The 27,474-nt window shown below is 44.6% G+C and overlaps 1 protein-coding gene across 1 annotated transcript; it reads left to right on the plus strand.

Annotated features, from left to right (window-relative positions):
* Positions 1-583: 583 nt before the first annotated feature.
* Positions 584-24,228, plus strand: txnrd2.2 (thioredoxin reductase 2, tandem duplicate 2). Its single transcript, XM_010876593.5, has 17 exons — positions 584-674; positions 992-1,057; positions 1,233-1,289; positions 1,929-2,073; positions 4,076-4,150; positions 4,692-4,770; positions 4,911-4,973; positions 5,435-5,505; positions 8,118-8,137; positions 8,767-8,858; positions 9,143-9,317; positions 13,894-14,030; positions 15,268-15,363; positions 16,326-16,418; positions 21,605-21,676; positions 21,945-22,042; positions 22,378-24,228. Exons 1-17 carry the CDS (start codon positions 599-601, stop codon positions 22,499-22,501), a joined length of 1,539 nt encoding a protein of 512 aa, XP_010874895.1. The 5' UTR covers positions 584-598; the 3' UTR covers positions 22,502-24,228.
* The last annotated feature ends 3,246 nt before the right edge of the window (positions 24,229-27,474 follow it).

Below are 27,474 nucleotides of genomic sequence, written 5' to 3' on the forward strand. Positions count from 1 at the left end.
ATAAGAATCCTTTCTGGAAAGACATTCTATCACTCTTGGCGCCATTTATCTTCGTCTCCTACCATAAATCATTTTATTGTTCTTTAATTACGTTTTTTCTCAATTTAATTGCTTCCCACATTCCTAAGCCAGTTTTAATTACTTAAGCTAAATATGAGTTACGCATTTTTGACGACTGGGTGTAAAAGTGCCGCTGTCGAACCAAAACAGATCTCAGAAAATTGTGTAATAGTATCTCATACTTGCTGATTTGTGGCCCATATCATCATAACCGCTCGCTTTCAAACTTGGAATCTCATGATAACTGAGGAATGAGTGTTTTACTTACAGATTGTAAGCCTATAAACAACATATTACACATGCAATCCAAAATCGTAATTTATAAGTATTATTTTAGTGGCAAAAGTCCCATATTTTAAGTACAAATGTTTTAAAATAATAGCTTTATTACAATTTGACCGAAGTAATTGGTTACTTGGTAAACTTCACCCGCACTGGTTACATTTGACAACGTTGCGTCTGTGAAATGTCTGCGTTTAAAAGCAAGCAGGCAGATTTCCAGGCAGCTATTATTCTGAAGGTCCTTTTGTAATGAAAAATGGCAGCGTTCTGTAGAGGCAGATACCGGTGGAAACGCACTAACTGCATTCAATTTATTACGAGAAACTTAACGGGTAGGGGGCTTGTTTCCATGTACTGACAGATCTTGAGAAATTGATTTCGGCTGAATGTCTCACAGTTTTTTTTATTGCTACAGTGGCTATTGAATGTCAGCTTGTATAGCTTTAGTTGAGCTATCTAACAGTGCCAAACAACCACTCAGTGACTTTCTTATCAGTAAGAAGAGTATTTGGTTGAGTGCTATTATCAAATGCCCTTGTCATCTTTTGTTTGTAGATTAATAACTCCATGCATACATTTAGCTGTGTTTCTTATTGTATAATTTCCCTAATATTAGAGATTAAATGGCAAGGCGTGTGGTTTGTTACAGGGACATTTGATTATGATCTTGTCGTTATTGGTGGTGGTTCAGGGGGTCTGGCTTGTTCCAAAGAAGGTAAGTGCCTTAGCCAGCATTAGCCTACTATTACATTTACTGTTTGTCATTGAAGACCGTAATAGTCATATTATGTACCTCATATGTTTTATTACTAGAACTACTGGCTGTGACATGTGTTATGGTTTAATAATTGACTGGGGATTGATCACATCCTAATGTACTTTGTTTTCAGCTGCCCAGCTAGGACAGAAAGTTGCTGTGTTAGATTATGTGGAGCCGTCAGTTAAAGGTAAGTAACTGGTTCTGACTGTATATTCCATTGTAATCAGCTGTACTCAAATGGTAAACCACTTATATCTTATCTGAGACTAAAGAAACTGCGTTTTTGTTACTGCGTATTATGCATCCTTCTATCAGAAGTCTGAATGTTGAATAAATTTGATTTTAACATACTTTGCCTGTTCTTTGCTGATTTTGTTCTTATATAGAAGGTTAAACTAGACAACATTTCCACATGCAGATTTTAGACTATTCAACCTACTTGGACCTGTTGTTTCTATTTCAATGTCAACCTCAGGCACTTCCCACTGATTGGGAGGGGGCTGACTTTGTTGGTTGGGTTTGAGGAACTGTTTTGATGTTGTTCATCACATCAGTGGTTTGGAAATACAGACCAGAAATACAGGCCAAGAGCAACACACTGGCAGATGCACCAATAAGTATGGTTACTACTGCTTTGCTTTAATCTCCACATGCTACTGGACAAAAAAGACAAACAGTTCTGACAACCAATAAAGTGTATTTAATTATAATTGTATTTAACATTCTGGCTTTTAGAGAAAAAGTTATATTTCATTCAGGCAACCTGGTTCAGACTAATTGTCCTTAGAACCATGGTCCTAGTCTAATGTTAAGGCAACCCTTCCAGGTACAAAGTGGGGCATTGGTGGCACGTGTGTGAACGTGGGCTGCATTCCCAAGAAGCTCATGCACCAGGCTGCTCTGCTGGGCACAGCTCTAAAAGACGCCCAGAAGTATGGCTGGCAAGTCCCCGGGCCCATCTCACATGACTGGTAAATCTAATTGAGAGCAATACAATACAGTTGGGTTGTAGGCTCCCAATCAAACCTTTTCTAACATCTAGAGCATCATTCATTAATGTCAAAATACAATGTAAAGACAGTGTTATTTGCTACAATTGTTTGTATGCATAGGGGAAAAGACCAGGGTTAAAAATGTGGTATTAATGCTCAGCACCCCTCCAGTCTGCGATTTAAAATGTATTCCCAACATTATAATACATTTCAGGCCCTACAGCAAATACTGTATGTTACAAGATAAGATACCAGGCTCCACTCTTGTATATAAGGGACACTACATGAAAGACAGTTTTGAGATCGAATCATAAGTCCGCTCTATTCCTGTGTAATTTGAGCATAGCGTTGCCCTAATATAGTGTTATAGATAAACATATGCTGGCATGTCTTTCGCCTTACCGGTGAGGTTGGCGATCCTGATGACATCTGTAAGGGAAACACGCCATGCACAGGCCTTTTGAGGGTCATGGGTCAAACTGCTTGAAAAGGTTTGCTTGGATATATGCATCAGAATGGATGTCATGCACCCGTTGGCCTCCAAATGTCTGTCAGTTTCCGTGACGTGTATTGCACAGACAGACTGCGCAGGCCCGTCTGAGTGAATGGCATATGTCACGCAGAGTCTGAGGGGAGGAGCCCCCCCCCCCCCCCCCCATAAACTGATGTGTTATAGGATGTCTCTTTGTTATAAATCTAAGAGATGCATGGCCAGATCCTGGGGCATTCATATACATCATATCACCTTAACCAAACAAAAACAGAATAGTCCTTGCAACAGTGTATTTTCAATTTTGAAATGAACAACAACACATGTATGTTAGTAAAAATGTGTTGAAGGTTTTTAGTAAGCTATTGAATATGGGGCACCCATGCATTAAAGTGTGCACAGGCAGTAGCACTAATGAGTGAACCATCATTAATAATTTAAAGCACATAAGATCCCCATTGCTGGTGATAGAACAAGACTATCTTTACTGATAGCCAGCATAGTTTGACTGTTCACGAAAATGTTGATGTGCTGGCTCGGGCAGCAAATGTTGAACACAAGCTCCTGTTTCTTCATGTCTTTTCAGAAATGTCAGAAAGGTTAAGATTTTGAACCCACATTATTCCACAAAGTTCCATCTAGTGTTTCAGTTAGGGAAGAGCTCTCTGGCCAGCTCTCTGGCCTTACTGTGACGTTGTAACATAAGCTCTACCCTGCTTTACCTGATTGAGAGAGCTCCGCACATTGGCCCACAGTCCAACATGGAGTTAGAGGGATATACTAATGTTTTGTGTTGGTAACATATGGAAGGTCATAGGTCAAAACTCGGGGAAACACTGTTAGCCTGGACCTTGGCATTGATGGCATCCATTTCAGTGTAGTCACATAGGTGGGACTTCCATAGTTGGCTTACCCGTCTTGATGAGCGGGTTGGTATTTGATTTGGACCCCCGTTAAACCCTTTGATTCGGACCCCCTGGTTAACTGCTGCCAAGCCCCTCCTCTTCCTGGCGTCCAAACATGGTCGTAGTTTCATCACCACTACAACTGGGTGATCAGGAGGGAGCATTCAATCAGTTATAAATTGACTCCTTTAACATAGATCATATTGACCTAAATGGTGCTGCTAATGCTACACGGATGAGACCTATTTTCATCTCTATGGCTTATAAGCATTCAGCACTGACCGTTTAAGGATATATGCTACCACCTAGTGGTAGTCTTGCAGGTAGACCTGTGGATGATTTTGGTAGTAGTAAAACATGGTGGCTGTTATGTTTTAAATGACACGTGAAATATGTTCATCAAAGAATGTTCCTCCTTTTTTATCGGCATCCTCATGTTTACTGGCTAATGTAAGAACCAAACCAGCGCTCAATGTTTGCCAAATAATGTGCACTGTCATAGTGAAAGTTAGCATGATTTTCTTTTGTCTTATCACAGCTATATGCTCTACAGTGTTTAACTTTTCCTCTGGTATACTTTTCCTAGGAGGACAATGGCAGAGGCTGTGCAGAACCACATCAGATCCCTGAACTGGGGCCACCGTGTCCAGCTACAAGACAAGTGATTGACCCAGCCTTATCTACAGTCACTGTATATCAGAGATTCTGTGGAATACTTAGGAATTGATTTTACACAGGCATCACTACACCCACTGTATATCAGAGATTCTGTGGATACTTGAGCAGTGACTTTACACAGGCATCACTACACCCACTGTATATCAGAGATTCTGTTTGATTCTTGAGCAGTGATTTGAGGCATGGCTGTGGATTGGCATCCAAGTCCCAGCGGCCTGTTGGTACACAGTAGACACTATCTTCAGGTCTCAGATCACATGTTTTCCTGCTGTGTGTGAATGTGTGCCCACACTCTCACTACTGATGTTCACATTACACAACCAAATGTCATATCTACTGCACTGATTTTCAAAGAAAAGAGCTTCAAATAACTAGGCGTTATCTTTCTGCCAAATGGTGTCTTTACTAGAAAACTGCTTTAACTGTGTAGAGCGGACATGCTTAACATTGCCAAACCCTGTCTTTGCACAATGTCACACATGTTTTTCTTTGGTGTATGCATTGTGTCATAATGTGTTTGACAGGAAGGTGACGTATCTAAACATGAAAGGAAGGCTGGTGGACGAGCACACAGTCCAGGGTTTAAGCAAGACGGGAAAAGAGGTAAAACAAATTCTACCTGGGAGTTAATGAAAACATTTGACTTTCTAACCATATCCTTTCAGCCACTTTAGAAGGAATGTCGTGTCAACATGGCCATATTCCTGTTTCTGCGGATGTAATTGTTTCCTCTTATCTGGCAGACAACACTGACTGCCAAGAACATTGTGATTGCAACTGGGGGACGGCCAAAGTACCCCACGCATGTGAGTACGAACCTGTCTTCCTCTACATCTGTCCATACCTTCCCCCGGCATACTGTCCTTGCCATGTAGACAGACGGGTGGGAGAGCAGTCTCTTTCACTGATCCTCCCAGCTGCTGACGGAGTGGGACAGAACAAGTCTCTGTGGGTGAAGGGAGGCTGGGATGGCTCCCCAGACGGCGCCTTATCCACTTGTTTGTTCAACCGCTAGTGCACAGAGATTCATTTAGTGGGGAATAGGGTGCCATTTGGGACTCCGGGAGTGCGGTGCCTTCTCGTGGTTTACCCCAAGCTGTGGCTCACTGTCTGCTGATAACAAACGCAGCCAGCTTTCCATGCCTTCTGTCCTCCATGCTCCCAGCTGAGGTCACGTCTTGCCAGAAGCGGTGTTGGGAAATACCGTAAATGATTCAAACGTACAAGTGGTCTAGTTGTTTACCTGTTTCTACTTGCCGTGTTGCAGGTCCCTGGAGCGATCGAGCACAGTATCACTAGTGATGATATCTTCTGGCTGAAGGAATCCCCCGGCAAGACGTGAGTGGTGCAATTTGTGAAACACAACCACGCGCACACACACACTTAACACTGTGCATCGGAAGTTAGCTGTGGCACGTACAAAGACGGGTCAGTGATTATTCAGTGGAGGACCACTTAAACATTTCGGTCACGCTCTCCTCCTAACTCAGTTTAGCAGTGTGTGTGTCTGTGTGTGTCCTGACCTTGGCTGAACACATCTCTAATCCAGTCATTTATATCCTGTCATCGCCTTTCTAATTGCCCTCTCCGCACCGTTTCCTCTTGGCATAAAATGGAGGTTGAGTTTGTTTGTAGTGGCTGTAATGGAACTGTACTGTGCGCCACCAGGGAAGAGACGGGGAGCTGCCTTATTATCTTAGTCACCCACTCTCCAAAAGCCTTGTACTATCCAGTATGAAAATAACCTACAATGGACATCTGTCCTCTTCTTTGGGAACAACATCTTTGTTCTCCCTTCCCTCTCCACTTTAATTAGGAATACAATATTTTCCTCTGTGCACTCGACCACTAGAGGGCAATATAAACTCATGAAATATATTGTCTTCCTAGTGCTGCTCTGTGTATTCCCTCCACTGTTCTTCGCCTCTGAGCATATCTACTGAGCAATTATCACACATTTTCTCACATTTGTTAATGGTGCCTTCGAGAGGCCTCAGAAAGAGCACCAGGATCCGGGAAACTGGTGGGTCTGTTCAGCGTGGTGTGGCTGTTTGCTGGGAGCCTCCTGTTGCTGTGGTCCTGTCCTAAGGCTGCTATGTATTCGTTTTTGCTGGAGCGATCCCATGTCTCTCCAGAACGTGTGTCGAGGAGCTGTTGTTGACTGGTTGTTGAGCTGTCAGCTCTGCAGGTGGTTTGAACGGGCGTTTGGGTTGACAGGCTGGCGGAGGTAGTGAACAGCTCCAGATGACTGATGTCTACTTCAGAGGGGCTTTGAGCACTTTGCGGGCACCCACGCACACACGCACGCACGCACTCACACACACACGCACACGCACACGATGGGTAGACATGAGTGTAAACAGATGTTTTATTTGTCGTATTGAAGTAAGGGATGTACGTTCATGGTATATGTATTTCTTATATATCATTCTGCAACACAGTTGTAGGTCGATGTTTCCATGAAAAATCTGTTCTGTCTAGTGCCAACTGGCCGGGAACTAGGCTTAAAACATGTTCTAGTTTTTCACTGTCTATAGCAGTAGAGGAAATGAGTCTGGGCTGACAAGGAGCATCCAGTGAGACAGTAACCTATTGTAACCTTTCTTGTCCTGTAGTCATAATGGTGTCGGGGAGTTGAGGTTGCGTCCCACATCTCTGGATTCACATCAAGTCTACTGCCCACAGAAGTCTCCCCTCTTAGGAGAACTTGTGAGTTTTTTTTTATTACAGCAAACAAAGCATAGGCGCAGGAGGATCCTGACTGGCTTATCTCTTGTTTAGACTGCTGAAGTCCGCTCCAAGGTTAGGAGAGGGATAGTCAGTGCCACATTCTTAACCGTGACACTCAGACCTACTATATTCATTGGAGTGGCTTTTTTGCTCCGTAAAACGTGGTTGTATTGTCTTCGTTGTTTAGCTGTAGGTGTCTCCCAATAGCCAAATTCAGTGGAGTCCAGTAACTATGTGTTACTTGGTCCTGTCTGGATCCCATACACTTGGAGTTACAGGCAAGGCAGTCAGCCCCTTCAAGTCCCCACCCACCTGTGAGGCTGCACCAGCTGTACATATGTTAAACACCTTCACCTCCACCCATGCTTTCAGACGCCGCCATCCAGATGAAGGGGAACAGAAATGTCCCATAGACACTCTGATAGGCAACAGTACCAAGTAAAGACCCTGGCAGGCAGGGAAAGATGACGTCTCGGCCTCAGCGATGAAAGCGTGGAATCAGGCTAAAGCCCCAAGTGTAATCCTCTCTAAGCCACCTCACAATGTGCACTAAGTGCAGCTGTGCATTAGCTGGACAGGAGGAGCGGGTACTGGTGCTCTTAGCGGGTAGCACTAGCATGAGGGGCGTTGCTGGCTCCCTGGGCTGTCAGGGCCCGGGCCAGGTTAGGAAGCCCTGAGGTGGGAAGGCCTGGTTGGGGCTCCACGCGGGTGACGGGCTGATGGCCATCACTCAGCGGGATAATATGTGGACTGAGCCCTGAACACGGAAACACGGCACACCCCATCCGTAGGGATTAGCCTGAACGCTAGCAATTAGCTCCACTCACTACAGCCGAGCTCAGGGCGGGATTAGAGGTGTGAATCACCTGGCCCACACACAGAGACACACACAAGCACACACACCAACTCCGACATCCCGTCTCTCTCATGTGTGTGCACGCTTGCTCTGTCTCTCTTTCCCCCTCCATCTCCCTTTCTACTTTGGAGTAGCGGGACCTTTGACATTCAAACAGCATTCTCACCACTTCTTATTTGCCCAGATGCGGAGCAAACATTTCCGTGTCAAGTTCCCCTGTTTTCTCTGAATTCATTATCATTTGTTTAGATGTTTAAATGTCTTGCAAGTGCATCCTATTGAAAGCTGAGGTACCTCCACTATATACCTTCCAAGACCTTTTCAATGAAAACATGTAAGAAGAATGTATTTTTTTGTTTTTCAGACTTGTGGTTGGTGCCAGCTGTATCCTTCTGACTGCCAGTGCACTTGGACATGAGTAATGTCTGGTGGACAGGCTGAGTAAATACAAATGGTACCGTCCATCTGTCATGATGCAGTGGGATGCATGAGATAACAAGCGCCGTTCATTCTGGTGCTTTAGACAAATCACGAATTCGCAGGTGTTGGCATCTTACGAATTCTGGAAGGGGAGGGGAAATTATATCCATGAACTTGCTCGTGACTTGCAAAGAGGGGTGGGGCTCTGCATTCTTGTTCCAATCATTGTTCTTTCGCTACTTTCCCGAACTTAATCGAGCATCAGACACATTAGGCAACATTTTAGTTCTGGTTTAACAGAGACTAGGACATAAATCACTTATTACACTGTATATTGTGCGAATAACTTGTACAGTATGTGTCCTGCCTGCCCCCCACATTCAAGACAGATAAAGGTAAAATGCAGTTCATGCGTCACCTTTCACTTTTTCTTTCTGGACGGATCACCCCAGAGTCACCTCTTGTCACTCACAGTATCTCTGCCTTATGTACCTGTTGGTCAGTAGTCTGACCTGCTGTGATAAGGACAGACATGGTTCCTCCGTCGTTGTGCTTGTGTGGTGCGGTCGTGTGGTTTTCCTTGACCTCTGAAGATGTGGCCCTGGAGTGTGCCGGCTTCCTGACCGGTTTGGGTCTGGACACTACGGTCATGGTGCGCAGCGTCCCCCTCCGTGGGTTTGATCAGGTACTGTCTGCTTCATAGATCACACTGCAGATACTTGGTCTCTATGTGTGTTGGTTATGTACTAATGTTTGTTGGTTAACTAATCACAGTTAGTTGCATATAGATCAAAGTATAATGATCACTGCTCACCGAGTCATGGATTATGCTGTTTACTGTTGATATTTGGGGTTTACTTTTACAAGTGTACGTTTGGTATGATATTTTTCCCAGTGCTGACAGTGCTGTTAAGGGAATTCAGCTGTTCCATCTCAAGTTATTTGTGTGTGTGTGTGTGTGTGTTTCAGCAAATGGCAGGTCTGGTGACAGATTACATGGAGGCCTATGGCACCAAGTTCTGCTGGAAGAGTGTCCCTAAAAGAGTGGCCAAGCTGTCATGTGGGAAGCTGCAGGTGACCTGGACAGACAGACAGACAGGACAAGACCAGCAGGACAGCTTTGACTCTGTGCTGTGGGCCATAGGTGAGTGGGTGTCGAGAGACCGAGGCAGTTACGGTATTACTCTAAAAAATGACCACCATTTTAGTAGTGGTTGATTTAAAAAAAAATATTACATCAAGTTTGTCACATACTGTTACATAGTCTTTTTTTTTAATCAGTCTATCTTTCCCAGTGTGGTTTATTATAATAATTTGTGCCAGTATTTGTGGACGATAGACTAAATGGGAAATGAGGGATTGATGATACATTTCCATACACTGTTTATTTTACCATCTCCATCTGCAACGTCACTCATAAACATTGAAGCCTTCGTTTTTCCCAAGAAGATTTGCCTTTTTTTTAATATCAGTGATATACTTTATTTTTGGTTGTGTCTATTAATGTATCCACCTCTATAATGCTTCATTTAGGAAAAGGACACTTCAAACAGGTATCCATATTCAAACCACTGAAAATGCTTGTCAACAACAAAGTTCTTTTTTAAACATTTGATGTGCCTTTTAATAGCCACTGAAAAAAACTATTGGGATTAAATATGCTTTAGTGTTGTTGAAGCTTAAAGTGAGCATTTCAAATCTTTGATGTTTTGATTTTATTCCTCCAGATTTTTGCAGGATATATGATTACACTAGACCCTTCATTCGTTACTTCGTTGTACATTCCAAATGAATTGAAATATTTGTCTTCCATGAGTTCCTACTAGAGATGGTAGGGTTGGGAATAAATGAGTACATTGCAATATAACCTGCAGATGTTTCAGGGTAATTGTCCTCTATAAACTGCCTTCCCAGGTGCCTGCTACAATGTGACAGACCAAACCCTTTTTCTTGGTCAGACAGTTAACCATTGTTGGATTAGTAATTCAAATCTAATAGTGGTAGATATTTCATTAAATCCTAAAAGGTTTGGAAGACTATGGAAAACTATCAAGGGTTTTCCCAGACTCAAAAGAGTTATATATATCTTCACAAGATTTACTCGTCAGGTTATGACCCAGACTCTAGAACCACCGTGTTCCCCCACTCATTCATCCCGTTACATGAGCCTGCTTCCTATACAGACAAACACCTAAATGACAGCCATATTCACAGCACATTAAACTACAGCCAGTCGCCCCAGCATCCATGTCCTCTGCATCTAGTGAGTTATCTTCCAAGGACCAGGGCAGATCAGTCCATCCACTAGTCGCGACCCCACGCACCCCAGGTCCTTCGCAGCCATTTGTTTTATTGTCATCCACAATAGAGTGCAGCGTCAGCTAACCGAGCGGGTATCAACTCCAAAAAACAAGGTAATAAAGTTGATGGAATTACCAAGGGAAGTGTTAATCATCCGAGCCCTGCTCTGGGTCCCGGGTTCTGACTGAGTGGTGCAGGATGCACCCAGGCACGAGGTCACTGCATTCCCTCCTTTGTTCTCCCACTCAGCTCTGGGCTTTCCTGCCCGCCGTGCCAGCCCTGCGGAAACCAGCCTGGCCGGCCACACCACCTCAACCACCCCGCAGCATCTGTCACTGTGCGGCCAGGCCTGTCCGTCTGCCGCTCAGAACACCCACTAGACCCCCATTTCTGTCTTCATCACACTATGTCATTTCTCTCATTCCGCCACCCAGCACAATGGAGGGAACTTCCGCCTGGCTGGGCAGCCAGCGTTTATTTGTGTTGAGATGTTCCCAAAGACGACGCATTTCCCGAAAATCTGACTTTCCACCCCTGTGTGTCCCCGGCCGTGTGGTCGTACCGTGCCAGGCCTTGGTGGGTTTCTCTCTGTGCGTGTGACAGAGACCAGGATGTGGAGGACCTTCTGGGAGACATTACGCTCTTCCCTCCCTGGCAGGTTGCTGCACTCAAAGAACTTGGGTTCTCACAATGTGGACCTACAGGCACAATGTCTGTCCACTGGCTACTCTCAAAATAACCAGACCTTGAGACTCACTGGGAATGGGAATTTGGCAGCAACAACAATATTTGCATTAAGTCGTTATATATTGGTGGATAGACATTCTTCATTGTTCTTGGTCCCTCGCCTTTCGCCCAGTTGGGGTTAAAGGATGCCCCGCTTTATCCATGTGTTGTCGGGTTATGTGTTGGAATTACTTTCCCCTTTTGATTGCCACAGTACATGACTACCTTAGAGTTGTGGTTGGAGTGTTGTGGTCTGTACCCTGGGGGTTCTCATCCACATCCTGCTCTTTGAAGTCTGTCTGTCTGTCTGCCTGACTGAATGGGAGTTATGAGTGGGCCTCTCTCCATTTCCTATTTCCCTAATGTGCCTTTACACTATAGGTCAGAGTGAGTCTGTCTGCCCTCAGTGGAGCTGTGCAAGACTGTGGGTAGGTCTCCCTTATCCACCGTTTTTCTTCAACGAACACACACGTGCATACTTCCTTTCATGGATTTAACAATGGGGGAAACTCCCTCTAGCCAGTAATAACACTTGCATTGATGAATGCTTTTAAATCAGTGATTTAGGTGCACACTTTGGGACCAGGGAGCTGCTCCGAGTAAAGGATGAGAGTTAGTATCTGTTCTAGTCCTGTAGCTATAGCTGGGTTACGTCCTTCTCCAGACGCTGCCTTCCTGAATCCATCCTGCCTCAGAACCACACCCAACACCAGGTGGCCAATAGCACAGAAACGGAAATCGCATATTTCCTCTGATCAAACAACATTAGTCTTCACTCGCACCTTCTCTGATGGAGCGAGTGACTCCAAAGAGGTTGAAGTCTATGGAAAACATAGTCTATGGAAAACATCCATAAGAATTGAAAAGGTTTTGTGACGCCTTTTTTGGAGCCAACGTGCAGAATCCGATACAATGATATTTTGCTCATGTCATTCTGCGTGCCTTCTCAGAAACCCTTTTTTTGAGAAGATAAAAAATATAGTAGCTGTCAAGAGTTTGGATTCACCTACTCAATCAAGGCTTTTTTTTATTCGCATTCTAGAATAATCGTGAAGACAAAACTATGAAATGACACGTATGGAATAATGCAGTTACCATAAGAGTATTAAACTAATCAAGATACATTCATATTTTAGTTTCTTCAAAGTAGCCACCCTTTCCCTTGATGACAGCTATGCACACTCTTTGCATTCTCTCAATCAGCTTCATTGGCTAGTAAAAACAAAGAAATACCCTTGAATGAGTAGGTGTTTCCAGATTTGACTGGTACTGTATATATTCCAAAAATACTCGTTTCTATGTTTACTTGATTGTACTGATAGTTGGTCTCATTTCAAGTCATGCCAGATGGCTTGTTGTGGCTAATTAGCTAGTGGGTCTTGAAATTTCCTCTGTGTGCCACAACAGTCTTTGTTCAGCATGTTCCTATCAGACCTGGCTGTCATTGGCTGTCATGGCCCCAGTGTGTGGCTCCACGCTCACTAAAGGCTGTTATCAGCAGAACCTCTGTTGTTGTGTCCACGCCACACAATGGATCTGTGGCGCTCCAACCCCAGACAGAGAACCCCTGAGAGGCAGGAAAGGCCAGACCTGGGTGGCTGTAGTGGATTATTCTATGCATGGAGAGCCGAGGGGAGTCTAGGAGATCCTACTGACTCCACGCTTAGTGTTGGCTGATACAGCAGGACTGTGGCTTGGTAGGATGAGCTGTAAAGGTTCAACTGTTTCTGTGAGGAAAAGGGTTTAAATACCAACGACACACAAGATGCTAAAGGCCTATGGACTGGCTGCCTGCTGACTAGCTCCTGGTAAGCGTCCAGTTTTCTGTCCCACTGGTACAAAGACCTTTTTGAATAAATGAAGCCATGACATGGAGAGAGATTTGTGCATCCATAGTAGAACACTGGTGGTCCTGTGTAGGTCTGTTAGTGCAACTCATCCAGGAAAAGAACTTCTATGAGCTTTATTGCCGTTCTCTAATGGACAGGTCCCCTGGCCCTCCCAGCCCCAGATCTGGATACAGTGGCGAGGGAGGAAGTTGTTCCCCGGCTCCAGCCAGGAAGAGGGTCTTGGGGGTTTGTTATTCTTGTTGTCCGATAGCATCTACGTGGGTACCTCTGGGCCCAACCAAGGAGGAGAAGGGGGAAGGTGTTTATTGTGTTACCCAGTCAGGGAGTGAAGTGGGGTGGAGAGGGGGAAAGCGGAGGGAGGAGGAGAGCCTCCTTGCCCAGGGCCTGGCAGAGGTGCTTGGCGCTCTGTCACCATGGCAACATGGTGGTTTCGATGGGCAGGCGTTGAGAGCGTCAGTCAGCTGTCACGCATGAAGTGGCAGAAATGGCACGCAGGGCCCCAGGTGGCTGATGGGATGCCCTCCTCTCCCCTGCCTGCTCCATTATTCACACCTCTGTCAAGAGACAAGCTTCCCTGGCCTCCCTCCTCTTCTCCTGCTATCCCAGCTATGCAGCTGTTTTCCTTTCAAATTGCTGGATAAGATTTGCCTCTTTTTCTGTGGGATGGCGAGTAGCAAGACATGCCTTTAACTGAAACCCAGTATCTTGCCAAATCCTTGGAAGGTGTTATGAACACTGAGCAGCAGTTGTTTTTTTCCCTCTTTATATCTTAACCATCCAGTCCCCTCTCTCTTTATATGTAATGTAATATGACTGACTGTGTTTTCTTCTGCTTGACCATAGGCAGAGCCCCTGAAACCAAAACTCTCAACCTGGAAAAAGTTGGCATCAAGCTCAATAAGGAGTCTGGGAAAATATTGGTGGGTGCTGACGAATCCACATCTGTGCCGAACATTTACGCTTTTGGTGATATCGGTGAGGTAGGTGTCCGCTCTCATCCTCCCAACGTAGTCTAAAACAGCCTTAATAAACTAATCTGCCCCGCTTCAGGAACGTATGAAGACGTTATTAAATCCACACTACCAAGGCGACACTCACCTATCTGAGGCATATCAGCTGTAACCTATTTTTGCATTATTTTACCACTGCACCACAATACTCTTTACTTCTATCAGTAAATTATGTCAGAAACATGCCTATTCAGACAATTAGATTGGCACAGGCCTTTGATGAGTCACTCTTATGCCTGTCATCTTTTCACATACTGGGAGACTTCTTTAAAAGGCGGTGGATTGATGTTTAAGTCGATGTCAAAACCAAGCATCGTTTTGTGTTGAGACATTGATGAGCACCTGTGGACTGACAAGAGCTGCAGTGCTATGACGCAGACCGGGTGGTGTGTAAACAGTTACTCAAATATCACACATATACCTCAAGCTCCAAAATAAGCCGTGTTGGACAACAGGATGTTCAGCGGCAGCAATTTAGCAGGTTGCTGATGACATAAGTCATGTTTTCCCAAAGAATTCACCCTGCGGCTCTGCCATTTCCTGGATGGTTAGTGTATGTAGGTGTGTTTGTCCAGATGACAGGGGCTGGCAAACAGCCAGAGTCATAGACCGAATCCCAAACCACACCATGTTCTTTATTAGTGGAGTGCACTACTTTGGCCGGAGAGGTAGTTGAAACAAGTGTGCTAAATAGGGGGCAGGGTGTCGGGGGGGGCGTAGCCACAGTGTTTTATACCGGTAATCCTCATTTGTTTATTTATAAGGATCCCATTTAACTTATGCCAGAGCAGCAGTTACTGTTCCACACAAAACATGACAATTAGCCAAACACTGATAAACTGTTAGAACAGCTACGCAAATGTGCAATACAACAAAACATATGTTCATTTCGGTAGTCTGAAGCAGCGGGTGGTTGTGGTTAACAGTCCGTTGGATGGACTGGGGCCCATAGTTCTTCACTATCCTACGTAGTTAAACAACCTCTTTAGTCAATGTCACCGTTATGTTCAAGCCTATAAGCAGGTCCTTCTCTCTCGTCTCTCTGAGTCCGTCTGCCTGTCTTTCTGCATGTTTTTGTGTGCACATTGAATTGCACACACTGTATTACAGTGCTCTTGCATGTGAACACGGTCTATTTCTCTGTCTCCTCCTGTGTCTGTCCGTCTGTTTCATTGTGACTCATTAGCGTTGTACTCTGTGATTCCAGGGTCGCCCTGAGTTGACCCCGACTGCCATTAAGGCTGGGAAGCTCCTTGCCCGCAGGCTCACAGGCCAGAGCAGTGAGCTCATGAACTATGACAACGTGAGTAAACGCCCAGCCAACATGCACAAACCTTTGCTTTTCTATCCTTGTGGGTAAACAAAAACCGGGCCATCCATGTTCCCTGTCCTCTAACAGTGGTGGCACACAGCAGCCATTGTGATCACTCGCCATTCGTCTTATCTCCAATCACTTACTCACCTCGTGCTGTTTCGTTGACCACCCACAGCTAGTGCTTAACCTTTAGCGACTGGCCTTGGTCAATCACTAGACACTAATTGTGACCTCTGAGCCAATCAGAAAATGCGAGAAGTAACCGCTAGTTAAAGTCAGTGACGGAGCGGGACTTTTTATTTTTTACATGTGCGCCAAACTTAACTTCTACATAGTGCTCAAAACGTGCAACTTGTAATGGCTAAAACAAACCTTGGTGGTATATTTTCCCTAAACCAATATACTGTAAATATGTATGTGGGGCCAGCTAAAACACATTCTGGGGACAGATTTGTCAGGTTTTGTCGGGACATGTATTCTTAGACCTTGGTCTCACACACCCATGACTTCCCGCCATCTATCTGCAGCTTGCTGTACAGGCCTTTTAAGTCTTTGTTTTAGGCTTCTGTTTGACTGCATTAAATCAGTGTTCCTTCTGTGTATGGAGGTTTTAATGTCTTTTCCTTGGATTATGGGGCCTGCACTGACTCATGGGGGTTTAACGAGACATGCTGCACGTCTGCACCCTTTCGCAAATGTTCATTCCAACCCATTCTTAATGACAGCCATAGGGCTTAAATGCCCATTGTTTGGCCTGACATTTTATCTTTATCTGTATCTGTTTTGTGGCTTTGTTCTGAAACCACTTCCTGTAGTATGGTAGGAGATACTGGAGGAGATGTAACAGGCCTGTAGTATGGGTCTGTCTGTCTTGTGTGTTAGTGGGTCTGTCTCTCCTAATGGAAAATATCACAATGCTGTGTATGTCCTCGGTTCTGGTGTGCCTCTAGGTTGCCACCACAGTGTTCACCCCGCTGGAGTATGGCTGTGTAGGCCTGTCGGAGGAGGAGGCTGAGAGCAGACATGGGAAGGACTCCATCGAGGTACCGTGGACCTAACCATAAACCACTAACATGGTAGCCGAGATTCAAATCTGATCGATTTAAGTGTTTTTGGTTTCGAGAGGCTTTGAGAAATGAATGGAGGTTTGGCAAGGTATGTTGGGAAATCTCTTATGGGATTATGAATGCAGGTGTCTACTACTTTATACATTCATGCAAAGTAGAAAGTGTGTTTGTGTGTGCACGTGTGCACGTGTGCGTGTTCAGTATGCGAGCTGCTAACACCTGCACATAGAGAGCTCTGGCTGGTTCACTCCGCTGTGTGATTGACAGGTGAACAGAGGGCCTGATTGAGGTGTGTATCAGGTGCTAACAGATGTTGTGTGATCTAAAGCACCATGGCAAGAGAGGAGCACCACGGGTCCTAACAGCTGCGTGCATGGCCCAGCCGGCGACTTGTGTCAACAAGCTCCCTGGCTCCGTATTAAAGACACTCCATGAAAGTGGATTTTGACGTGTACCTTATGATATTAGCAAAGTGCTGTGAAAACATATTAAAGATTGTACTATGGCCTTCTTTTAAAACAAACTTGTAAAATGCTGCTATGGACATATATAATCATGTGAAGTCAGTACACCCTCTGGAATGTGGGCTTGTTTATATGGACACATGAATATCTATGCTAACTTCCAACCACATTTATTGATAATGGTAATTCAGTAATATTGAATCACACAAACAATTGCTTTGAAACCATTCACGCAGTTAAAAGAGAAAGAAAAACTATTTCCTTAAAATAATGTGAATACACCCCTATCTTTACCATCACATAAAAATACATCAAAAAATTTGAATCAAGTGTAACCAAACCATCTTCTCCAGTCTGATGTGCTCTCTCTACCCTCTTCTTGGTGTCCTCTGAGATCTCCTTTCCTTTTGGCATGGTATGTGTTGCATTCACCTTTATGTCTAACACAAAACTGACAAGGTTTTTTGTTTATATTCATTAGAGTTCCAACCAGACACTTACCTAAAGACTCCTCCTTTGATTTGTTCATTCAGACCCCAATCAACAGTTGTGCTCATAAGTTTGTATACCTTGGCAGAAATTATGGCATTGATTTAGAATTTTTTTCTTTTTGGCTTGTTGTCAAACTGATGTACAATACGACGATACTTGAACAGAAATAAGCTGCATGGTCGAGTTGACAGAAAGAAGCCTTTGCTGCGCCAATGCCACAAAAAAGCCTGGTTACAATATCCCCGACAACATCTTGACACGCCTCACAGCTTCTGGCACACTGTAATTTGGAGTGACCAGATAAAAATAGAGCTTTATGGTCACAACCATAAGCGCTATGTTTGGAGAGAGGTCTACAAACCAGATAGTGAACCGAATACCCTCCCCACTGTGAAGCATGGTGGTGGCTCACTGATGTTTTGGGGGTGTGTGAGCTCTAAAGGCACGGGGAATCTTGTGGAATTGGTCATTATAAATCTGTATTAAGATTAACCAAATCACTTCATATGATATATTTTTGTAGAGTTCGTAACATATGATATGGTTTAGTAAATTTGTTACATATTATTTGGGTGCGCATTGTAAGGTAACATAAGGTAACATATCCGATTCTGCTATATGGAATTTGGTTCTGATATATGGAATCGCAGATTTACGTATAACTTGTTACGTATTCTCTGAGACCATGTTTCATTGGGGGAACATGTGCGGACATATAAATACGAGCTTCTTTTTCTTCTTTATATAACGAAAATCATATTATCTGGTCATCAATAGTACGTTTACAATAGCGGTTGGACAGATCATCAGATGCTAGTTGGTACGCTGCAAGTCAAATGGCTTGTTGTCAAACTGGTGTATCTTCACAATGATGAACAGGAGGTTGGCTGCTCTGCTAATATTCTATTACCACTTATATTTATTTTAAGAATTACACAACAAAGTCCATTCTGTCGGTGCTAGGATGGGACTGACACAATCTGCCCGTGATGACTGTTAGGACACGCGTAGCTATCTTGGTCACGTGCTGCTATCTCAAACTTTAATTCCTTTTAGCTACTTCAATAATATTTTCCAACTATCAACAGTACATATAGCTGTGTTCACAACTGCGGCTGGTCAGATCAGCAGACACTATTGTAACTACACTGCTCAAAAACAGTAAGGGAATCATCACCATATCACACAAAGTCACTTAAACATCAGGGATGTAAATCTGTCCAGTTAGGATACATAAGGCTTGTTCTAAATGGTTTAGATGGCTGATATCCTAGCACCGCCTTAATATAATAAGATAACCCAACTAGAATCGCATATTCAAAAAGATAAGTTAGTTATTATGGCTTATATACAGTGGGGAGAACAAGTATTTGATACACTGCCAATTTTGCAGGTTTTCCTACTTACAGAGCATGTAGAGGTCTGTAATTTTTATCATAGGTACACTTCAACTGTGAGAGACGGAATCTACAACATAAATACAGAAAATCATTTTTTTTTAATTGTATGACATAAGTATTTGATCACCTACCAACCAGAAAGAATTCCGTCTCTCACAGACCTGTTAGTTTTTCTTTAAGAAGCCCTCCTGTTCTCCACTCATTACCTGTATTAACTGCACCTGTTTGAACTCGTTACCTGTATAAAAGACACCTGTCCACACACTCAATCAAACAGACTCCAACCTCTCCACAGTGGTCAAGACCTGAGAGCTGTGTAAGGAAGAAGTTCAAGATGCCGGTCAATCTCCCTCGGTCTGGGGCTCTATGCAAGATCTCACCTCGTGGGGCATCAATGATCATGAGGAAGGTGAGGGATCAGCCCAGAACTACACTGCAGGACCTTGTCAATGACCTGAAGAGAGCTGGGATCACAGTCTCAAAGAAAACGATTAGTAACACACTATGCCGTCATGGATTAAAATCCTACAGCGCACGCAAGGTCCCCCTGCTCAAGCCAGCACATGTCCAGGCCTGTCTGAAGTTTGCCAATGACCATCTGGATGATCCAGAGGAGGAATGGGAGGAGGTCATGTGGTCTGATGAGACAAAAATAGAGGTTTTTGGTCTAAACTCCACTCGCCGTGTTTGGAGGAAGAAGGATGAGTACAACTCCAAGAACACCATCCCAACCATGAAGCATGGAGGTGGAAACATCATTCTTTGGGGATGCTGTTCTGCAAAGGGGACAGGACGACTGCACCGTATTGAGGGGAGGATGGATGGGGCCATGTATCGCGAGATCTTGGCCAACAACCTCCTTCCCTCAGTAAGAGCATTGAAGATGGGTCATGGCTGGGCAACGACCCGAAACACACAGCCAGGGCAACTAAGGAGTGGCTCCGTAAGAAGCATCTCAAGGTCCTGGAATGGCCTAGCCAGTCTCCAGACCTGAAACCAATAGAAAATCTTTGGAGGGAGCTGAAAGTCTGTATTGCCCAGCGACAGCCCCAAAACCTGAAGGATCTGGAGAAGGTCTGTATGAAGGAGTGGGCCTAAATCCCTGCAAAATCGGCAGTGTATCAAATACTTGTTCTCCCCACGGCATATTACAACTTGTACTCTTAAAATGTTCACTCTGCACAGTCAGAAGAGGACTGGTCACCCCTCTGAGCCTAGTTCCTCTCTAGGTTTCTTCCTAAATTTCAGACCCTTGTAGGGACTTTTTCCTGGCTGCTGTTGTTGCTTGCTGCTTGGGGTTTCAGGCTGGGTGTTTTCTAAAAGCACTTTGTGACAACTGCTGATGTAAGAAGGGCTTTATAAATACATTTGATTGATTGATGGATAATATATGCTATCTGATCACATAGCTAGCTATATTTAGTTACTTAACTTATTGCAAGTTATTATTAAATTCAATAAATTGTATATTTAGAACAGGAATTCGATTTTGTCACTGTGGCATCTATTTCTCAAAACAGTAATGTTAACTTACGGCGGGAGAGTACAGAATGAGCATCTTCAAGGTTGCTTGCTGATGGTTTTCACAGCTAGAGTAGACAGTAGACAGTAGACCTCCTTTCTACTGAACTTGGACATGTTACAGAGGGAGTATCAGAGAGACCATAAGAATGTTGGCGACAGGGCATTTTCTACTATAGTCCATTGGCTATCAGCCCCGGTATGTCAGCAATACATCGGTCGTTCCCTAACTCAGGAGTCTGGGAGCGGGTTACAAAGCCAATTATAAGCCACTCGCATTACACCATTCCACTGGTCAAGGGACCACTTGTAATCTACATGTGACAGGTTGTACTACCGAATTCAGCCTAAGTTCACTAAAAGATTTTCATAGTTTCTAAGAAAATGTGGGTAACATCAAGGGATTTACAGGCCTCTCTTGCCACATCCAATGCTCTCAAAAAATAATATGAAGACAGGTCTGATGTTTGCTGGGTAACACCAGGAACAATTTACTCTGGCAGATTAATCATAGGTGGAATTGTTTGTCTGCAATGCCAGTATACATGTTTGGCAAAAACAAAACGCTGCCTTTGAACAGAAGAACCTTGACCCAAATATAAACCATAGAGGTCATGGCATTATTGTTTGGGGATCTTTGCTTCACTGAGTCAACTTGCCATCGAGTCAATCATGAATTCCATATTGTACCAGAGGATTCTTGAGGAGAATGTGTGGCCATCTGTCAAAAAGTTAAACTGAACATGGTTCTTACAACTGGACAGTGATCCAAAACACACAAGCAAAGCTATGACTGAACGGCTCCAAAGAAAAGGGAAATCTATCTAAATGTTGTGGTGGACTCAAAGCGGGCAATCCATGAAAGAATGCCCTCGGACAAAGTTTGAAAACACCAGCTATGGGTGTACTTATTTTTTTCCTTACTGGGAAAATGCGTTTATGTTCATTTTTGTTGAATTAATAATTGCAAATTATAATCTTTCAGCACATTTCCGGGAACTTTCCAGGGGGTGTACTTACTTTCTCGTAGGGCTAAACACTGTCTTTTTTCTTTTATTTTTCTTTAACATTACTGTAACAGTAAGGAATGGCATGATAATAACCATTTTAACATTACTGTAACAGTAAGGAATGGCATGACAATAACCATTTTAACATTACTGTAACAGTAAGGAATGGCATGATAATAACCATTTTAACATTACTGTAACAGTAAGGAATGGCATGATAATAACCATTGTTTATGGACTAATGGACTCATCCCCTTCCTCTTCTCTGTGTCCAGGTGTACCATGCTTTCTACAAGCCTCTGGAATTCACTGTGGCTGAGAGAGATGGCAGCCACTGTTACATAAAGGTCAGAACAGCCTCCGAGTAGGGTGGAAAATTCCAGCAGTTGATCCCAAAATTCCATCGTATTCCAGAAACCCTACCCACATTTCCTTCTTATTCCCTCCTGGTTCCAGGAAGTTTCAAGCTCGCAGACTTTGAGAAAGTTACTGGAATTGTCCTACCTTACTTCCAACCGTCCCAGTGTCACATACAGGACTGTGTAGCTTTATGTTGTCCTTGTACTGTAGCCTGGAAGATCAGAAGTGGCACCGTTTGTTCTCTTACCGTCTCAGGTGGTGTGTGAGCGGGGTGGGGACCAGAGGATCCTGGGCCTGCATTTCACTGGGCCCAATGCCGGAGAGGTCACCCAGGGCTTTGCAATGGGCTTCAGGTAACTCAACCGTTCTTTTTAATGAAGTTGAAGAGGGACTCCGAATGAAGATTAAACACTTGGACGCCGTTTAGTTTTTAAGAAGAATGATCCGTTTAGTTTTTAAGAAGTGTCCAGTCCAAAAAATGAATAGCAGATGTTAAACTAATTATGAATTGAAAATGAATGGATGTCATGTAGTGTAAGCTGTAGACTACATTAGTGTTTATTTGACAATGCAAGTCTTTATCAGTACAGCAGCAGAGTTACTAATGAGTGTCCGCTAAAGATGGAAGAATGGGTCATACTGTCCGACCGTCGTCTGCAGTATCAATACGTTGTCTGTCTGTTTCCAGGTGTGGGGCCACCATGAATCACCTGAAGGAGACAGTGGGGATCCATCCCACCTGCGCTGAGGAACTAACCAAAGTCAACATCAGCAAGCGCTCGGGGCTGGACCCGACGGTTACTGGTTGCTGAGGTTAAGCACCCCCTTTTCTGAACACACCTGAGCACATAGGAAAAGAACCTCCTCGCAGACACAGGGGATGTGTCCCAAATTGGACCCACTGCCCTATGTAGTGCACCAATGAAGTCCCGTAGGACTTTTTCAAAGGGAACATAGTGCCATTTGAGATGCATTCAGGGAAGTAGTTACAATGCATATATGTGGGGTTATAGCTTGATATGTACCGTTTGTCTCTGGTTTCCATTCTCTAAGGCTCTCCTAGACTCCTCTGACTGGTCCATGTAAAACCCTTGGTAGACTCTGCTTTTCCAGGCACTATTTCACCTCCTCTCCACTCTGACTGTCTTATTACTGCTGGGCCCTCCAGGTCATGCCTGTGGGGCTGTGTCCGGAGAAGTCCACATTCGTGTCAGGTTAGACTAGTTGTCACACTAACCAGGTCATGGTTATCCAGTTTAGTTTGTACTCTCTTCTCCCCCAACGCTGAATGCCTTGGGGAGTTCTAGATCCAGGTTAGTGAAATGTCCAGACACAAGCAGCGTCCTTTAAATAAACAGGCTCATAAATCAGGATTATGGGCCATTCCAGTTTGTTGAAACAGAACTGTATAAGAGAGAGAAAACGGGGCAACTAATGTTTCTGAAATATATTCGGCAAATATTGTTGTTTCTCCGCCTGTACTTCCTGTCCATTAGTCTTGAAAGTGACACATGCGTTGCCTGGGTGACACTGATGGATGGGCCCCGGGCCGTCGCTGCGGTGACACCACGGACACACACAAACAGTGGGCGGGCCGGCTGCCTGTCATTGGAGGTGCCGAGCAACACAGGGCTCAGTCTGGGCCTGGCTACAGCCTTGTTTAGGCCTCCATTGACTCCAGAGCACTGCGCTAACTCCCCCCTCTCACCCCCTATCACCCCCAATGCACAAAGGAATACAGTGGGACTACAATAACAGCCTCTGTCAGTCTGTACGTGGGGACGCCTTGGCCAGCAGGGCCTGGCAACCCAATCCCTTTGAGGAGAGATGGAGGGAAGTATTGACACAGTGGTGGTTGTACCCAACATTAACCTGAAGGTGGCGGTATTGCCCTCTTTTTTTTTTTTTTTTGTCGAATAACATGCCTTCTCAAGAAACGATAGGGTACTGAAGTCAGTGTACAAAGAATAAGCCCTTGTGCATTCAAGTTGCATTAATCCTTTAATCCTTATTTGAGATCTCTTATTGAATGACTATGGAGACCATGAGGGTGTTTGTAGCTGACTGATAACGTTGTATATTTATACAACTGGCAGTTTAACCCACAAAGTCATCGCCTCCTGAGATAAGGCCATTTGTTTATTTCCCTTCACTGCCTTCATACTGTCGTGATTTTTAACAGTCACATAAATTATCATTCTATTCGAGTCTTCGAACATGTCGAGTACACCATTTCGCCCCAGTCCACTCTTCAGCCGACGATGGCTTCCTGTAAGTACTGGGAGCGATGAACTACGAAGTGCTGGGCTGAGCTGGACAGGTCACGCAGTGCAGTTTGAGTGGAAGGGAGTGGGGAGCTAAGAGGAGGGCACAGGGCTGGTTTATTTGTGTTTGAAGTCTAATCTGCCTGGCCTGATTAATGATCCCGACGAGGGGAGTGACAGCACACGGCACGGGCGACGGTGGTGGTGGAGGGAGAGGGGGAGAACCGCCGCGCTACCTGGTTTATTTGGACCTGGGGTTTGGGAGAGTGAGGGCGGGCGGGCGGGCGGGAGGGAGGGAGAGCGATGGATGCAGTCGGGTCAGGGTGGAGGTGCTGGAGGGGAAGAAGAGATGTGGAGGAGGTGGTGTAGAAGGGGAGGGGGATTCCTGTGTGCTCTGTTCAGGGACGGGGTGCTGACTGAAGGACCCTGACCCCCGCTCAACAGGAACAGCTTGACTTTATCACCCAGTACACGGCACAGAGCTAGCGCACAGGCTCTTAGTCTTACAGAGCTGCAAGGCTGAGGCTGGGGGCCATCCACAACACACAGCTTGGTGTATCTGGCCAGGGAGGGTGGATGAGTACAACTCAGCCTAACGAGGCAGTCATTACAGAGAGCTGGACAAAGTTGTTGAAAACGTCAAATATTAATATCCTGTATTGTCTGCGTTAAGCTGCACAATGTAAAAGCTTGAGTCACATTTTTTACTGAGTCAGATTTATGGTTGAATCATTAATTTGTCATGGGATTATTGTGTTCTAGTGTCTGTTTTTTGATAGATGTGATGCCCAGGGTCTTGAATGGGAAAGCAGCCTCTTCCTTGCAGAATGTAATGCTTAGTTGCTCACATAGGTCAGGGTTCAACTTCCAGGTCACCGGCTAATGATGACTTGCACTGAAACCCACAACTGGGGGGGCATGTCTGATGACACCTGGTGACCAACTTTAGTTACTGTAAATAGAGTAGCCTAATTTACAATGAAGCTTTGTACTACATTATTTATATTTAACAGAAGGAATAAAATATGAGAATGCGCTGATGTCTCCCATTAAAAATAATGATTTCCACTGTTTCACAGGGTCTGCCTCATTGTGTGTGTGTGTGTGTGTGCGTGTGGGTGTGGTGTGTGTGTGTGTGTGTGTGTGTGTGTGTGTGTGTGTGTGTGTGTGTGTGTGTGTGTGTGTGTGTGTGTGTGTGTGGTGTGTGTGTGTGGTGTGTGTGTGGTGTGTGTGTGGTGTGTGTGTGGTGTGTGTGTGTGGTGTGTGTGTGGTGTGTGTGTGGTGTGTGGTGTGTGTGTGGTGTGTGTGTGGTGTGTGTGTGGTGTGTGTGTGGTGTGTGTGTGGTGTGTGTGTGGTGTGTGTGTGGTGTGTGTGTGCGTACTATGGGACCGATTGGTTGGGTCAACTGAGCAGGGTAGAGCAGGCTCCTGTAGGGTTGGTAATACTCTGACCTCCCCAGCTCTGCTGACAGGCTCCTCTGCTATGCAGCCCTGTCACTCAACTCTCTGCACCAACAATGGCACAAATTCCTCTCTGTTTGTTTGGTTAAGGACAGGGCTCTCACATACCCAGAAACTCCTCAGAATCCCCAAGCAGCTTCACCCCTGAATTGAGGCCTGTGTCAATCTGGCATCTGCCCTCAGACCACTGGATGTAACGTTCATTGAGTGGCTCAAGAATAAAGATAGTGAGCTCATTCTGCAACAGCAAAAGGGTCTGTGTTTTTATTTCCCTCCAAAAACAAAGCAAACAGCCTAAATCCAGCTTGGAAGCGCACTTAGCAGAACATGTCAATATGTCATGGTGGGTTCAGTGATATTTTCGGTCTTAATCCAGCCTATTGAGGGCTGACAGTCCTTACTGTGAGTCGACATTCACCGGGCCATTGTGACAACAGTCCCTGAGCCCTCACAGCCGACTCTAGGAGAGTAGACACACACTTCAATGACATGCATGCACACAATGGGTACACAGCCCCACGACGAGGCAAAAGCCTTAGGAGGAGGACGTGGGTGACGAGGGAGATAAATATCTGCCTTGTGTAAACATTTGCGCAAAAAAGGACGCTGTAAAACCGTAAAGGCTAAACCATTCGGGGATTATCCCTAAGAAATGAATGGGGGCCAATTATGGCAAGCATTTGTGTTGCTAGTGTCTCCCACTGAACTGTCAGACAGCCTGATATGCCTAGAGGGCCTGCACAGGGTGTGGTGCTGCCGGAGAAACGTGAAGGAGAAGAAGGGGCCCTGGTGCCCGTGAGTAGCCTCATCAGGGAAAGACTCACCAGTCTGTAGCATCGTCAAAAGTCTGGTCTCCCAGGTTTAAGTTGGTTAGCTCCGAGGCTGGTTCAAGTGAGTGTGGTTAACCCAAAGGTGACGCTTTAAACATGAGTGATGAACAATGATTAGTGATAACATGGTGGAGATTAGCAAGAATGGAGAGTTTGCAATTTGAATGTCCTTGCCAGTAGCTTTACACGGGAGATACTGTGTGCAGTTATTACCTTTTTTTTTTATTCTAAAGGAATAACGTGTCCTGATGGCAGTGATCTTTCTAGGTCCTCCATGGCCAAGGTTGTCAACAGATGACAGTTTTTAATAAAGTTTTTACTTAGTCACCAGTCTCAATCAAAAGGCCCCAGACACTCCCTGGCTGGAATTTCAAGGCTGTTTCTCAACCATTCGCATCAGCTGACCCATTGAAGTCCCACGCTGAGTTATAGTAAGTAGGAGTCATTTACACCCATCTTAGCTATGGTAATAGTTCACAGTAGAAGGACTCAACAGAGGGTCAGCTATAAGTCAGCCCTCCTTCACAGTGAATCCAAGCACAGACGGCTTTCCCTGTTACATCTGGGAAAGACAGCTTCTAAGTGACTGAGGTGGAGGGGAAACTGAGTTTGACAGAACACAGTTGGGTCCTGTCCTAGTAGGTCTGCTTTGCTCAGCTGAGGTGAAGGGCTGTGAAATGGACTTATCAACATCAGATAAGGACAGATTGGAACAGAACATAATTTATTACACATGGCTTCTAAAGGCCATTATCTAAGAAGTTGGATTCCTTATGAGGAAGGGATGTACTATGGTCTGAGGTTTTTCTGTCTGAACTAGTTCACTCCAGTAGCCAGCCACCACAACCTTACACATTCCAGTGCCTCTGGCTAATAGTAATAATAAAAATGTATGACAGCATTTCCTGTGGCTTTGACTTCCAGATGTCAATAAAGGGTAATTCTAATCACATACTTCAATTCTTGAATCTAATAATCAGGTCTGGCTACAGATGAAACTTCCTTATTACCCCGTCTTGATAGTGTTCATTCCATTTTCCTTTTATGTCTAAAGGGCTTTTCTTTACAGAATCGCTCTCAAAGCACTTCATTTGTGATGTCAGAAGAAAAAAATAATTTAGACAGTACATTCGAGCTGCAGTATGCAGATGTGTATTTGTCTGTGCTAAACCCACTGATTTGCAAGATGTGGCACTACTTTAGTCAACAGGTATATATCAGTATTCAGAGG

Source organism: Esox lucius, chromosome 13 (assembly GCF_011004845.1).
Source record: "Esox lucius isolate fEsoLuc1 chromosome 13, fEsoLuc1.pri, whole genome shotgun sequence".
NCBI lineage: Eukaryota > Metazoa > Chordata > Actinopteri > Esociformes > Esocidae > Esox > Esox lucius.

What these genes read in the sequence shown, in the direction of transcription:
- txnrd2.2 (XM_010876593.5), top strand. Translation starts at nt 599, where the DNA reads ATGGCAGCGTTCTGTAGAGGCAGATACCGGTGGAAACGCACTAACTGC. An exon ending in TATTACGAGAAACTTAACGG is followed by an intron (nt 675 to 991) that starts GTAGGGGGCTTG and finishes GGTTTGTTACAG; the next exon opens with GGACATTTGATTATGATCTT. An exon ending in AAGGAATCCCCCGGCAAGAC is followed by an intron (nt 5,506 to 8,117) that starts GTGAGTGGTGCA and finishes TTTGTTTTTCAG; the next exon opens with ACTTGTGGTTGGTGCCAGCT.